Source organism: Alexandromys fortis, unplaced genomic scaffold (assembly GCF_014885135.2).
Source record: "Alexandromys fortis isolate MF-2015 unplaced genomic scaffold, M_Fortis_MF-2015_v1.1 scaffold_80, whole genome shotgun sequence".
Taxonomy (NCBI): domain Eukaryota; kingdom Metazoa; phylum Chordata; class Mammalia; order Rodentia; family Cricetidae; genus Alexandromys; species Alexandromys fortis.
Window position 1 is genome coordinate 606,896 of NW_026068174.1, and position 13,675 is coordinate 620,570.

At 54.6% G+C, this 13,675-nt stretch overlaps 1 protein-coding gene across 1 annotated transcript in view; it reads right to left on the reverse strand.

Moving 5' to 3' along the window:
- Positions 1–531: 531 nt before the first annotated feature.
- Positions 532–13,675, reverse strand: part of Tmem132e (transmembrane protein 132E) — a 51,238-nt gene continuing 38,094 nt past the window's right edge. The window contains exons 2-9 of the mRNA XM_050128710.1: positions 11,718–12,648; positions 9,964–10,110; positions 9,556–9,748; positions 8,733–8,876; positions 6,269–6,474; positions 4,109–4,397; positions 3,245–3,436; positions 532–2,582 (exon numbers count right to left, since the gene is read on the reverse strand). Coding sequence (XP_049984667.1) covers positions 1,530–2,582; positions 3,245–3,436; positions 4,109–4,397; positions 6,269–6,474; positions 8,733–8,876; positions 9,556–9,748; positions 9,964–10,110; positions 11,718–12,648 — 3,155 coding nt within the window. The 3' untranslated portion in view covers positions 532–1,529. The remainder of the gene's footprint in view (positions 2,583–3,244; positions 3,437–4,108; positions 4,398–6,268; positions 6,475–8,732; positions 8,877–9,555; positions 9,749–9,963; positions 10,111–11,717; positions 12,649–13,675) is intronic.

A 13,675-nucleotide genomic window follows, 5' to 3' on the forward strand; every position in this document is an offset into this window, starting at 1 on the left:
ACTTGTTTTCCTATGTTCTGATGTAGCCTTTCAGGGCCTGCAAAGACCCTGCAAATGTTCCCAAGCCCCGAGAGGCTCTGCCCATTTAATGTGAGAGCCACATCCAACAGGGCTTTCCCATCTGACCTTCTAGACTCCCGCCATAGTGGGTGCAAGAAGAGACTTCTGCCACATAGACAAAGGAAACTAGAAATTTCTGGCAGGCATACCAAGTCACACACCTCTCCCTTTTGTCCCCTTCCACCCACAAGACCTTTCTCCTGAGCCAGTCTTGAGGCCAGCTTCCTCCAGAATCGATCACTGAAGACTCCTAGAGAAAACCCCCTTTTTAAAAGATCACCTTTTCAGGGCAGTGGATCTTTTGTTACACAGTGTGGGTGCCTCCATGGTAACCAAGTGTCTTAAGAGACACAACATGTAGGGTTGGAAGAGCAGGTCACCAGCCGTGGGTAGCTAGTAGTGTTGCCCCATGTCCCATGGCGAACATGCAAGGATGAGACAGAGCCAGCCTCTGTGTACTGTCTGTTCGCAGGGAGCTGTTGTCCCCGAGCCAGACCGATGCCTTCCATTTATTTATGAAAAACGGACACAGTGGCGGGTAGAACCCAAGAGGTGAGGCTGGGGGACTGGGGAAGGCACAGAGCAATAGCTCCCTTCTGCCTTCACCCACCCAATGGACCCTTGCAATACTCCCGGTGGCCTCCTCCATCTCAGGGACGCTGGCTATGGCTGCCCGCCCTTTGGTGTGGAGGGAAGCCGGAGTGAGCAGAGCCCAGGCTAAGGCGCAGTCGTGTTGACCTTGCTGTGGGGACAGGCTGTCCATCACCCACTGCGCTTGCTGTGTGGGTATGGTTTGGCCAGAGAGATAAGAAAAGCCCTCTGACTTGGGCCCTTGCACAGTCTAAAGAGCAGAGGGAGCCATGGGAAAGTGCCCACTTTGCACTGCTCCCCACCCCCGCAGTCAGCTCCAGGCTTGGGAGACACCCAGAAACCAGCAGACATCACAACTATCCCCCAAATACCCCATGTTCTGTCTGCAGCAAGATCCTTGGCAAGGCAGGCAGCCGCCACTTCTCACCCTGCAGGACAGAAATCCCTGAATATTGGTTTAAGAAAAAGTCTTTGTGCAGCCTGTGACACAAGACCCCACTCGGGTCCCCTGCACAGGGGGCACCATTGGGGACGTGAGAGGCATGGCAGGGCACAGTGTGGGCCCACCTGGCCCCAAGTTTGGCCTTGGAGCCTCAATCTTGGGGCAGTGGGGTATGTTTAAGATGGAATGAGGTTTGGAAAGGGTGAACAGGGCCGAACTGTCTCCCTGTTTCACGCTAGGTTTGGAAGGAGTCTTCCACCTGTAGGGGGCAGAAGATCAAGGTGGACCTGGCCACAACCGGTCAGACCAAAGCTGCAATGGCAGGAACTGTAAAATCCATTCAGCTGCCCCAAGTCCCTGTGAGCTGGGGGTCCTGGCTGACTCCCAGCCAGAGGCTACCGTGTGTGTGGTGATATCCTGCCAACTCAGGCCACCACTATGCAATGTCTTTGATTCTGCGCATGTAATTGTGCAGGTCCGGGGGTGGAGTGGGCCGCGTGGTTCCGGTCACATCTGGACAACCCCAACCCAGGTCCTCTTCGTCCTCCTCATCCTCTTCGCCCGCAGGCACCGAGTCATAGGCCAGCTCCTCTGAGGGAAGAGTGGTGAAGGTCGTGAACTTGACCCTCTTGCGCTTGGAGGTGGGCGAGCTAGCAGGGTCCTCTGTCTGGTCCCTGGCCGAGCCCCCAGAGGAGCCGTCCCCACGGCCATGCACTTGGCTCTGGACGCTGGTCTGCGAACTGCCACTGCTGTGGTGATCACCATGGCAGCAGGCAGGCACGGTTTCCAGGGCGCTCCCTGCAGGAGGCGACAGCTCACCTTGCACCCGCAGTGGCTGCCCATTGCCCAGGAACACCCAGTGGTGCGAGTGGTCCATGCTGGTCTGGCCCTCGGGAGGGATGCGCTTGTGCCGGTATCGCAGCACGAACACAATGCAGTTGATGAGGAAGACAAGGATGGCGAGGCAGAAGACCCCCAGCAGTGCGTACATACCAATCTCTAGGTCCGTCAGCCCCCGGGGCATCTGCAGGAAGCCCGTGGGCAGCGGTAAGTAGTCCTCTGTGAGCGGCACTGGGCCAGAAGTGCCCAATCCAGGGATCTCACCAGCGGGGATGGCAGTGCCTGGTGGACCAGCTCCTCGGGACTCGTCCTCGCCCCCACCAGGCCCGGGCTGGCTGGGCCCTGGGTAGTCATATGTGGGATCCTCCTCATCCCGCCCAAAGTGTACTCGCAGGCCCACAGGAGTAATAGCCAGCACACTCTTACGCTTGGTTTTCTGGCAGCTCTCGGAGATGGTGAGCTCTGCACGAAGCAGATCTCCTGAGCCCTCTGCCTCAGCCACCACCAGTGGGAAAGCCTTGTCTTGGGTCACAGTGGCCACCCGTTCATCCAGGCTGCTCACCAAAAGCCCGTAGTCCCGGGGACTGTATAAAGAGAGCGGGGCTGTGGTTCCGTCACTGTAGGAGAGCCACAGACTCAGCAGAGCTTCCTGAAAGTGGAAAGGGGACAGAAGTCAGGGCCGGTCTTAGCATCTTCTCTGATAGGTACCAGCTCTGCCTGGCTCAGCACCTGAAATGCCAGGTTCTAGGTAGGACTTGAGACCACTTCTGAGGTACAATGTGAGGCCCCTTGCATTGTGGGGACCGGGAACACAGGGTAGGATTTTCAGGTCTCATCTGCCACCCTGAACATTCCCCCTCTTCTCTTGACCTGAAGGTAAGCTCCTGGCTGGGTTTCCCTCATCACCTATCACTGTCTGACCCTTGGCTAATGAAGCCAGAGAAAAAAAAGAGGAATCTGGATCAAAGATTAAGCGACAAGGGACCCTATGGCCTAACACCACCCATCATCTTTCCATCTCTATCCTATAGCTGATACCTATAATTCATAGGTATTGGTACACTACAGACTCAACCAGAAGAGGAACTCGGAGGAAGAGAGGAGAGCGCCCACTGAGAAGCCAATAGGAGACCCTTGACAGGGACATTGGAGTCCTGCCTGCCCCTGTAAAGGACTGGAGGATAAGGTGCAGAGCTCCTTATATATCTAAAGGCCTCATCTGAAGATGGATGGATGGCCAGGGTGGTCCAGGTCCCATTCCACACCTCACATGCTAGCTGGGAGTGGGGGTGGTTTCAGGGAGTCAGTTACCTGCTTGGGGAAGCTGAGGGTGGGCTGCACAGCTGTGGTCGCCAAGATGGTGTGGCTGCTCCCAGGGCTGGGTCGCAGGGACAAAGCGAGACTGGCTACCACCTGGGCCTGCAGCTGTGTGATACTGACCTTCTCCTCTGTCACTGTCAGTAGCGTCTCCCCCAGCACAGCCTCGGTCAGGGGGGACACAACCTATGATAGAACAAATGGTGGTGGGGGATACCTGGGAAGCAGCTGCCTTGCTCAGGGTCCCCACCCCCGGGGAGCTCCCAGCACTGCTGGGGAGAAGGGTGAGAGAGCACAGGACGCCTGCTCTCCCCTAGGTCTGTATAGGTCTGTAAGGAACATGGAGAGTCAGGGGCTCCCAGGGGCCAAGCAGAAATGCAGACACAGGTGAGAGAGGCACGCAGTGGTAACAGGAACTGGTGGTTGAGCTGTAGATCAGTTGTTTTATAAACAAAATACTTCTGTAAGCTGTGGTCATTTACAAGCTCCGGGACAGCTGATATCTACTTGGCCACCCCACTGTCAGAGCGGAAGGCAAGAGCTGAATTCTTAGACCACCCGTAGTTTCCTTCTAGTGACTCAGCAGCGTGATTTTCCCTCCATGCCTACAGACCCCGATTCTGTTCCAATGTCCCTCCCCCCAGAGGCTCTGAAGGCTGCTGAGGCTTGCCTGAGAACTTCACCAATAGGTGAAAAAAGAGCTTGGTCTTAGAAGGTGCAACCGCAGGGGGAGGAAAGGAAAGTCACTGCGGTGGCTTTCAGAAGTGAAGGTCCTGAGTTCACCTGAGTTCTCTACCTGTGTGGATAACCCAGGTTCCCAGGTCTACTACTTTGTGCCTGGACAGAGCCCTTTCCTACCTTAAAGGGGGTGGTGCCCGGCTCCAGTCCTGCCAGTGTGCTGCTGTCCACCAAGTGGGCCACTCGGGGGTCACCCACCCGCATGAAGTCACTGACCAGGTCAGTGACCTCCACCAGCCAGTCAGGGCCCAGCATGGTGACCACCTGGTCGGTGCCCTCGGATGATGTCGTGTGGAACTGGGTGAAGACCTGCAGGGTGGCATGCTGGTATTGCAGAGTGCAGCCTCGGCTGGCACTCTGTCTCCGTTCTTCTTCTTCCTCCTCCTCATCTTCGCTCTCCCGAGCTGACCTGGGGAATGCCAACATAAGGACTGGGGGAAGCACTCTCTGGCTCAGACACATCTCTCCCCTTGTAACTGAGCTGCACCTCTTTCTCTCTGCCGGTCTTTGCGGGTCCCCTCTGTGACTGTGTATGCAGCCAGCCATCCCAGCCTCTCTCACCTGGAGAGTTCCTTCTTTCGCCTTCCCAACCCATGGCTGCCAACAGCTGGTATCCCATCCATACAGTGACAATGCCCCTTCCTCAGCACTGAGCAGGCACATGACCCTGTGCTGAGCCTGAGACTCTAGCAAGGAGGGATCCTTGTCACAAGCTCGGCTGACATGTCATATGGTCATGTGTGGAACATGAATGATAAGGGATGACGTTTGACTTTTAACTGAGGAGACTTCAGAGAGTAGAGATGAAGTCAGTTTCTTCTTGGTGCCTTTTTTGAAAGGTGAGGCTTCACAGATCAGGCTAGCTCTCCCTTGAACTTCCTGATACTTCTGCCTCAACTCCCCCAACTGCTAGGATTGTGCAGGCATTCACTACCACACCTGGTTTTGTGTGGAGGGTTGAACCCAGGGCTTCATGCATGCTAAGCAAGCATTCTATTGCACTCTCATTGCTTAGACCAAAGAGAATGAAAGAGAGAGAGAGAGAGAGAGAGAGAGAGAGAGAGAGAGAGAGAGAGAAGTAGGGCATTAAGCAAAAGGGAACCTGGACTTAATGGCTTAAGGAAATCCTCAGCCTACACCATTGGAAAAGGATGCTAAAACCAGGAGATTTCCTGGCAGGGGGTATGCAGTAGAGAATAAGATTGCTAATGTTTTGTTAGAAGTAACCAACTAAGACAACCATTCACATGGAAGTCTCTTTTTTACCCGTGTTAACCAATTTAATCCTCACTGTTATCCAGTCACTACTGCCCATTTCATGGAGGAGAAAAAATGAGTCAGAGACGTTGAATAAGTAGTGTAAGATGCACTACTAGTAAACGACAAAACCAGGGTTTAAACCAAAGAGCTTCCTACAACCCCGGTACTCAGAGAAAGCAGCGTGGATACTGCTCTGGTTGGCAAAGCAGAGTCCCAGGCTGCGCCCCAGCCCCGAAGCAGAGGCTGCATGCTAGCAAAAGCCCCAGCAATGGAAGGGCGCATTCTGGCTGGAGGGGCTCTGCTACTGTTCCTGCTGTTGGAGCCACCACAGCTCTGAACGTGGACCAGCTCCCCCTTCTCTCCCTACTCCTCTCCATAGCCCTGGCTGCCCACAGAGGCCTGTTGGGCTCCACTTGGGAAGCTCCGAATGGGTGGGTGGAGCATGGTAAATAAACACGTACGTGGCCCACAAATGGAGCTTGTGTAGACCTACGCATTGTGGTGAATCTGTCCCTATGGACCCAGGAGTCTGCCCTCGGTGCCCAGCTGAGGCAGTGGATCTAGTATATGTGCTGCTATTTGTGTGGGTGTCCCTGGCTGGGGGACACAGGTGCAGTTACGTGCCACTGTGTTCAAGGGTGTGTCCAGTCCCCTGGAACCTATAGATCCCCAGCTGACCCCTGTCCTCTTGTCCTTTAAGACTTAGCTCAAGAATCAGCTTTTCCAGGAAGCCTGGCTTTATTTTTGGATAAAGAGGGACTCTCTCATTCACGCCCTTTCATTTCCTGCCCACAGAGTTTCCCACCATGCTCTGGGATGTCTTCCCACCCCGATGGACTGAGAACCTGGCAAATCACACTCTTTTCACATTTCAAATACCTGTCAGTGCCCAGTACACAGTGGCTGCTCAAAACAAGCATGCTGTTTCCACCACAGCCCACAGACTGTGTCCACCAAAGGCCTTATATGTGTGCAGATCAGAGTACTGTCCCATGTTTACACTACGTGCTGGGGCTGTACCTTCGGTCGGAAAGGATAGGCACCCTCCATCCCTTCACTTGGCTGAGGCGGGCATCCGAGAGCTCAATGTGCAGAGGTAGCTTGGGGACCCAGACTGTCATTTCCAGGGGGGCACTGAGGACATCGTAGCGGAAGGTGACTCTGGCGTTCATGGACCCTCGAGACTCCTTCCCACTCACAAACACATAGTCACAGCTGCTGGACACCTGGGGAAGGGCAGGAACATAAAGCATGGGTATGGCTTGCCTTCTAGGTCCTGCTGGGCAGTTCGGGGTACTTGGGTCTGACTACAGGGCCAGCAAGGCTGCTGGAGAGGAAGTGGAGAGGACTGCTAGGGAAGAGGCTTCCCGGGGGTGCTCTCTACCTCAGAATACCCAGGGCTCTGGGACTGTCTACCAGATGGTCTTCTGCACCCCGCAGTGGGTGTTTGACTAGGTAGAACGGAGAGCTGGAGTAAGGAACAGGTCCCTGCCTCCTCCATGCCACAGTGGCATAGCTTGCTAGGCGAGTGGGCAGCTTGTTAATTTCAAACGAAGGGCTGTTCCTGGCAGGTATGTAGGAGCGGGAATGGGAACAGAGAAGAAAATTTGGGATCAGAGAAGCCTGAGTGCAGATGGGTGGATGGTGGCCACTGATAATGTGTGTAGTGTTTATGCAAATGTCTGCCCACCAAGCTAGCTACACTATGCCCAGAGGCTCCCTCATGGAACCCACATGCCTACTGAGGATATGTTGCTGGAAGCAGTGCTCAATCCATCCCGGGGGGGGGGGGGCACCGCCAAGGCTTCAGGGTAGGTGATGGTGTCTGAGTGTGTTTTGGGTATCCATGCACACACCTGACACACCTTGAGTGGATCGCATGTATACACACACGCGCGCGCGCGCGCGCACACACACACACACACACACACACACGCGCACACACACACACACACACACACACCTGGACACTTCTGTTGGAATATACTTTGGGGCACCTCTGTGAGTCTTGGAGAAGTTACCATGTGACCGGTGAGCTGGCCACATCCCAAAGCCTCTGCAGTGATGGGGGTGCTGGAGTACACCTTATGGTGGTTTGAATGAGAGTGGCCCCTACAGGCTCATAGTCCCCAGTTGGTGGTGCTGCTTGGGAAGGATTAGGAGGTGTGGTCTTGCTGGAGGAGGCGTGTCGCCGAGGTGGGCTTTGAGGTGTTAAAAGGTCACACCCTTCCCTGTGTGCTCTCTCTGCCTCCCGCTTCGGGTCCTATGTAGGCTTTCAGCCACTGCCACGGCATCATGCCTGACTGCGTGTTGCCATACTTACAACTGTGGTGGCCACGGACTAACCTTCTGCAACCTTAGCCCCAAATTAAATGCTTTCTTTTATAAGTTTCCTTGGTTATTGTGTTTTGTCATGGCAATTAAAAACTAAGACATCTTCCAATAAACTTGTCTATAAGTTGCCTTGGCCATGGTATGTTAGCACAGCAATAGAACAGTAACTAAGAAATGTGTCTCATCTGTACATATGGATCCCTAGACCATGCCAAACCCTTAGCCTTTTTTTTTTTTTTTTTTTTTTGGATTTTCGAGACAGGGTTTCTCTGTAGTTTTGGAGCCTGTCCTAGAACTAGCTCTTGTAGACCAGGCTGGTCTCGAACTCACAGAGATCCGCCTGCCTCTGCCTCCCGAGTGCTGGGATTAAAGGTGTGCATCACCACCGCCCGGCTAACCCTTAGCCTTTTGCTCCTTGTATCTTCTTAGAGATGGGGTGGAGGGAAGCAGGAAATCTCTCCCATCCTGGAAGGTAGGGGATTCCAACCATTGGTTGGCTCAGCCTCCATTAAAAAAAAAAGCCACGTTTCACAGAGATGTATAGCAGTTCATCTAGAATCATCTGAGTCCTGCTGGCGTCTCAGCCCTCACAGGATGGGGAAATGTGCCTGAGAGAGCACTATATGTCGATTCTTGGGAGCAGGTGAATCTGGTCTCTGGAGAGCATCTGGGGGTAGGAGGGAGCCACAGTTGGGAGGGTCATGGGAGGTTGTAGGTACTGGGGCATGTCGGATTCTCTATTCCTGAAGCTGCCCTTCCTAGCTCCAGTTTCTTCACCTTGTTCCTCTCCTGCCTAGGATGCAGGGAAAATCTATCCACCTTTCTCCCTTATTTGAGTCTGTCTTATACAGAGCTCAATAGTGACCTGCTGGGTTGGAGTTACACTGTCAACACTACCCATCCCCTTTTGGGTACTGTCTTACTCTTTTACTCTGCCAGGACAGTCACTAGGTCTGGATGGAGTGGTCCTTTGGACTAGGAGAGGGAATCTGAGTCTACGTGGGGATACCCACACACATGGGACTGAGCTGGGGTGCTGCTTAGGATGGCAGAGAGGAGGGGCAGCTGCTGGTCCACAGCAGGGCAGAGGTATGTCATCTTCAAGGATGACCTGGAAGGGCTTGGGGGCTCTTCTCTCCCAAAGACCCACCTTGATGATGTCCTCATTGTCAGACTGGCACTCCACCAGGGCAGAAACATCAAGGACAAGGCCAGACACCTCGATGGCGATGACCTTGACGGGAATGGCCACAGTCCGGCCTGTCAGGATGGCAGTGTTGATGATCTCGGTGTCCTGCAGGGAGGCAGGGGCCGGAGGAGCTCTGCTGAGTGCGTTTCCCCAGAGACATGCCTGTCACCCACTGCTGCCACTCCTCAGAGATCCACTTCCTCTGGGGAAGTGCAAGGGTCTGCCTCTGCCCAATCCCATGCTCTCCTCAGATGTCTGTCAGCCCAGACAGACGGCTGCAGAAGCCGTCCCTGCTTTCCGGGAACATCCATCCCTTCCCCTGAGCCAAAGCTCTCAGGGTAACATCAACACACCCTCCTGGCTGGTCACAGTGCTCTGGATGGGCCATCAGCCCTCCATCCCCTCTCTAAACAAACCACCCACATTCCTCTCCATGTGCCTTCTCCTACAGGAGCTGGGTCCTTCTGGAGCGCACTCCTGTCTTCATCTTAGGTGGGATGAGTGCTTCCTTTCTGATGACTTCCAAAACCTTACGGGGGGACAACCACTTTCTATTAGAGCTCCCCTAAGCTCGCTTTCAGAGAGTTCTTCTATGGTGATTTCGCCAGGAAGAGCTGTGCCTGCCTCCTGTGGATGGGCACATACCCAGTTCCACAGGCATTGTCTCAGAAGTGAAGTGGTCCTTCCCTCCATCCACACGTACACGTGCTCAGCCCTGCCCAGTCCCACTACATACATGGGAATTCATGGGCCCGGCTGGGGTGCTTGGTCGAGGCCTGCTTACCATGGCCAGGGGCAGGATGGCTTGCACATCCCTCTGGATGACCGTCAGCTCCGTGACAACCCGCTCCAGGTCGGGCAGGGCACTGTGTCCTCGATAATCAATGTGCCACATGATCCTCCGCTTCACGGACTGGCTGGTGAAGTTCTCCATCTCGAAGTCCAGCTGCAAGATCTCCAGGGGTCCCTGACCCTCCCTGCAAGGCAGACAGGAGTGGGAGAGACGGAGGATGAAGGGCAGGGCTCTGCAGCCCTTAACTACTCCCCTCAGCCCACCAGAGTACCCCAACCCCAGAATCCCATTTCTGATTTTTGGAAATTGACTCCCACCAGCACTCTGTGACTCCATCTTTCTCCGTGGAGATTAGTTACCCCAGGCCCCAGGTGCCTGCTCTGCAGAAGTGAGACTCACCAGGGGGGAAGGGGTGTGCCCTGGGCCCAGGCCACATCCACAGTGGCTGTTGAATGCTTCGCCCCAGTCAGCAGCTCTGAGGTCACACGCCACTGGCCACTTCGAGACTTGGTGCCTAGGAGGGTCACACCCTTCTTGGCCTTCACCCTGGACCAAAAGTGAGGAAGAAAAGGCAGACTTTGAAGCAAAGCTTGCTCACTACCAGCCCTAGGTTGGAGCTGGGGACTGGGGAAGCAAGTGATCTGAATTACCATAGGATCTACATTTAACATTTGGGTAGGTGATCGGTTCTTAAGTTGCAACTTTGGACACTGTCATCCCTTCTGTCTTGGCCCTGGCCTATTCCTTACTTGGTCTCTCCAAACATTAGTAACACAATAACCTCTGTACACCCTCAGGTTTTCTCAGGAAGCCCCTTAGAATCAATCGCAGCTCAGAGAAGACACCTCCCCGACTTTTATAAAGACAGGAGCTTATGTAGCCCAAGCTAACCCTCAACTTTCTACGTAGTCATGGGTGACTCTGAACTTCTGAAAATTCTCCTTCCTCCACCTCTAGAGCCCTGGGGTTATGGGTGTGCAATATGTCACCAATTTATGGGTGAAACCCAGGCTTCATGCATACCAGGCGAGCACTAAGCTACTTCCCCAGCCCTAGAACCACATTCTTACTGACGTGAGACACAGCAGCCCTGAGTTCTTCTGGGACAAGAAAGAACAACATCCCTCCATCTTCACCGTGACAACGCTTCAGAAAGCAAAGAGGTGGGGGTCTCCTCTGAGTCTACAGCTCCAGCCCCGCCCATTGCTTTTTACCATGGTTTTGGAGGGGCTCACAGCCTCATCACCCCCCTCTGGATGTGCGTGAGATGCATCCCGCAGTAAACAAGCTTTGGCTGTGCCTTAATTACTGCTCCTAAAAGCGGGCTGATGAGCACCTCCCAACGTGGACGTGTTCTACTACTGTTCACGCAGCCCAGGATGGCTGGGAAAACTCATTCACACGTAAGTCTCCGTCACGGAATCAGGTAGACACTCCCTGGGAATCTGGGGGCTTTGTGGGTGTGTGCTCAGAGGAGGGAGTCTGCAGAGAAGCTGCAAGGCTGATGGGGAAATTCAGTTCCTAGACATGTGTGTTTGTGAAGAAGCATCTTGGTGGGACCTATCTAATGTCCTCAAAATCCCCGCCCTGACTCAAACCGTGACTTCCTACTAAAAAAATAGATGTCAAGTTAGGGTGGGATATGATCAAGGCATCTGTGAGTGGGTGTGCTCTGTGCAGAAAGGACCAAGCATCCTTCCCAGCCCTGATCCTGCCCGTCTACACCCATGCTTGTAAAAAGGCTCATATTCACACATGTTGCAATTTTTTTGCGGGGGGGGGGACACAGAGAAAGAGAAAGAAGTTGTGGTCATGAACTGGGGATATGGCTCAGCAGGTAGAGGCCTTGGTCACCAAGCCTGACTTGAGTTGGATCCCTGAATCCACATGATGGACATAGAAAACAAACTCCTGAGAGTTGCCCTCTAACTCCCACAAGAGGGCAATACCAGGCAAGCTTCACTCATACAAACAAAACAAAAAATATAATTTAAAAAAAGGAAATTGTGGTTGCGTTGGATATAAGGACAAACAGGCTTGGAGATGTAGCTGCTCTAGTGAGGTGAATCTGGAGGAGACAGGAGGAAGATGTTGAGGTTCTGAAGGGTACTTCACCTGGGCTAGGAAGCCCCTCTCATTCCCAGGTGTCTTACCTGAGTGTGAAATGCTCCACGCTGGGGCTGGCAGCGGAGGAGGAGTTGGGTGCCAGGTAGAGAAGGATGCTGAGTACCTCGCCAGGTCTGAGTGGCCTGTCGGGCAGGCGGATCATCAAGTTGCTGTCCAGCCTATGCTCCTGAACGGCCCTACGCGGCGGTGGCCGAAACAAGCTGATGCTGCCAATGCGTAGCAGCGGGTGCTGCGTGGGGGTTTCGCCACGCGTGGCTGCTCCCGGCCCGGGGCCGCGCCGCATGCTCCCGCAGCCGCCCGCTGCATCGGGAGCGTGCAGCGTATAGTAGAGTTCTACCTGCTGGCTCTCGGCTGTCGCCTCGGGCTCCAGGCCGTCGGGGGACTTGCGGCGGGCGCTGGGCGGCGCAGCCGGAGCCGGCGGTCCGAACCAGGCCAGGGGCAGTTCGGCGCGCACCAAGCAGGTGGCTAAGGCCCCGCCCAGGCGACACGAGCTCCGCACCTCACGTGCGTCCCGGAAGGCGTGCAGGCGGACACAGGGCAGCCGCTCGGTGACCCCGAAGTCGTCCCAGTCGCGACCGGCCACATAAAAAAGCACCTGTGCCACGGGCTGCGAGACGGGCACGCGGGCGCGCACGATGAAAGCGCGTACTTTCCAATTGACCGTCAGGCGATCGGGGATGTCCAGGGTGCTGGACGGCTGCAGAAGTTCCCGCACCACCACTTGGCTGGTGCTGAAGGGTCCCAGGGACACGTTGAGAACCGGCAGCTCCTTGGTCTGGAACACCACGAAGGGCTCTGAGCGCTGTAGGGAGCCGTTGATTGTGGCTGGCGGCAGGGGCCGCGCCTCTTTCAGGAAGAAGGCTAGTCGTGTGTGCGACAGGCGGTAGCTAACCGGTAGCACAGGGCTGGCTTGCGATCCTGGGGGGCTGGGACTGGCTGGGTGGGAGCGGCTGGCGGCTATGGACAGAAAGCACAGAGGTCCGGAATGATTAGAAGAGGCCTCTGGGGGACTTCATGGCACTATTCCTCCCACAACCCCCCACTAATTCACCCATCCCATCTCCCCAGAGAGCCTTCAGTGGGGTTGTATCTATTGGTGTCCTGAAAACCTGCAAAATAATGGCTTTCCATGTTGGCTCAGTGGGTAAAGGCACTTTCTGTCCAGTCTGACAACCTGCGTTGCATCTCCTGAATCCACATAGTGGAAGGAGAGAACTGACGTCGACAAGTTGTCCTCTGACCCACCGCGAGCTGTGGCATAAGCCCCGTCCCCACAACACTGCAAAATGAGTAAATGGTTGCTGCCTCACCTGCCAAAGTTCTGTGCACAGAGGATTACTGCTCATGCCCTGCTCCAGCACCAGAGGGTTGACTTAGTTGATCTTTGTCACTCTACACTGGGCTGGCATTTGGCACTTGGCACCTTTTAAAGTATTTGATCTCCACATCAATTTTAGGAGTGGCACTGTGATCTCTATACACTCTGTCACTTACAGCTTACAGATGAAGGATTGAAGGTGAAGGGCACCTGTCACCGTCAATCTCAGGAGAAGAGTCAAACCTGCCCTCCCAAATGGTGTAGGATCCCAGGAGCCCCTGTTATCTCAAGTCCCTTCGCCACACACTATGTAACCGGGGGACTTTGTCCTCCATCTCCTAAATCCTAAAGGGGCTCCTCCTCCCGAGCCATAAGAAAGCAAACAGGTTCTGACAATCTTGTCTTGATCACTGCTGTGTCCTGAGCTGCACTGCACTCCCCTCACCTGGGGACTTCCCCCCTTTCTCCTGGGCACAGATGGGACTTTCCCTGCTCAAGTCCTGGGCAAGGAAAGGCCTGTAGAGAAGGGTCTGTGGTTGGAAGTCCATTTTGCGTTTTCCTGTAAGCTTTCTGGACTTAGTCCTTCAACCCGAATCAAAGTGGTGCTGATGCCCAGCCAGGTGCTGGATGCTATTCGTGTTTGTGAATTACATTTTTTTAAATGGA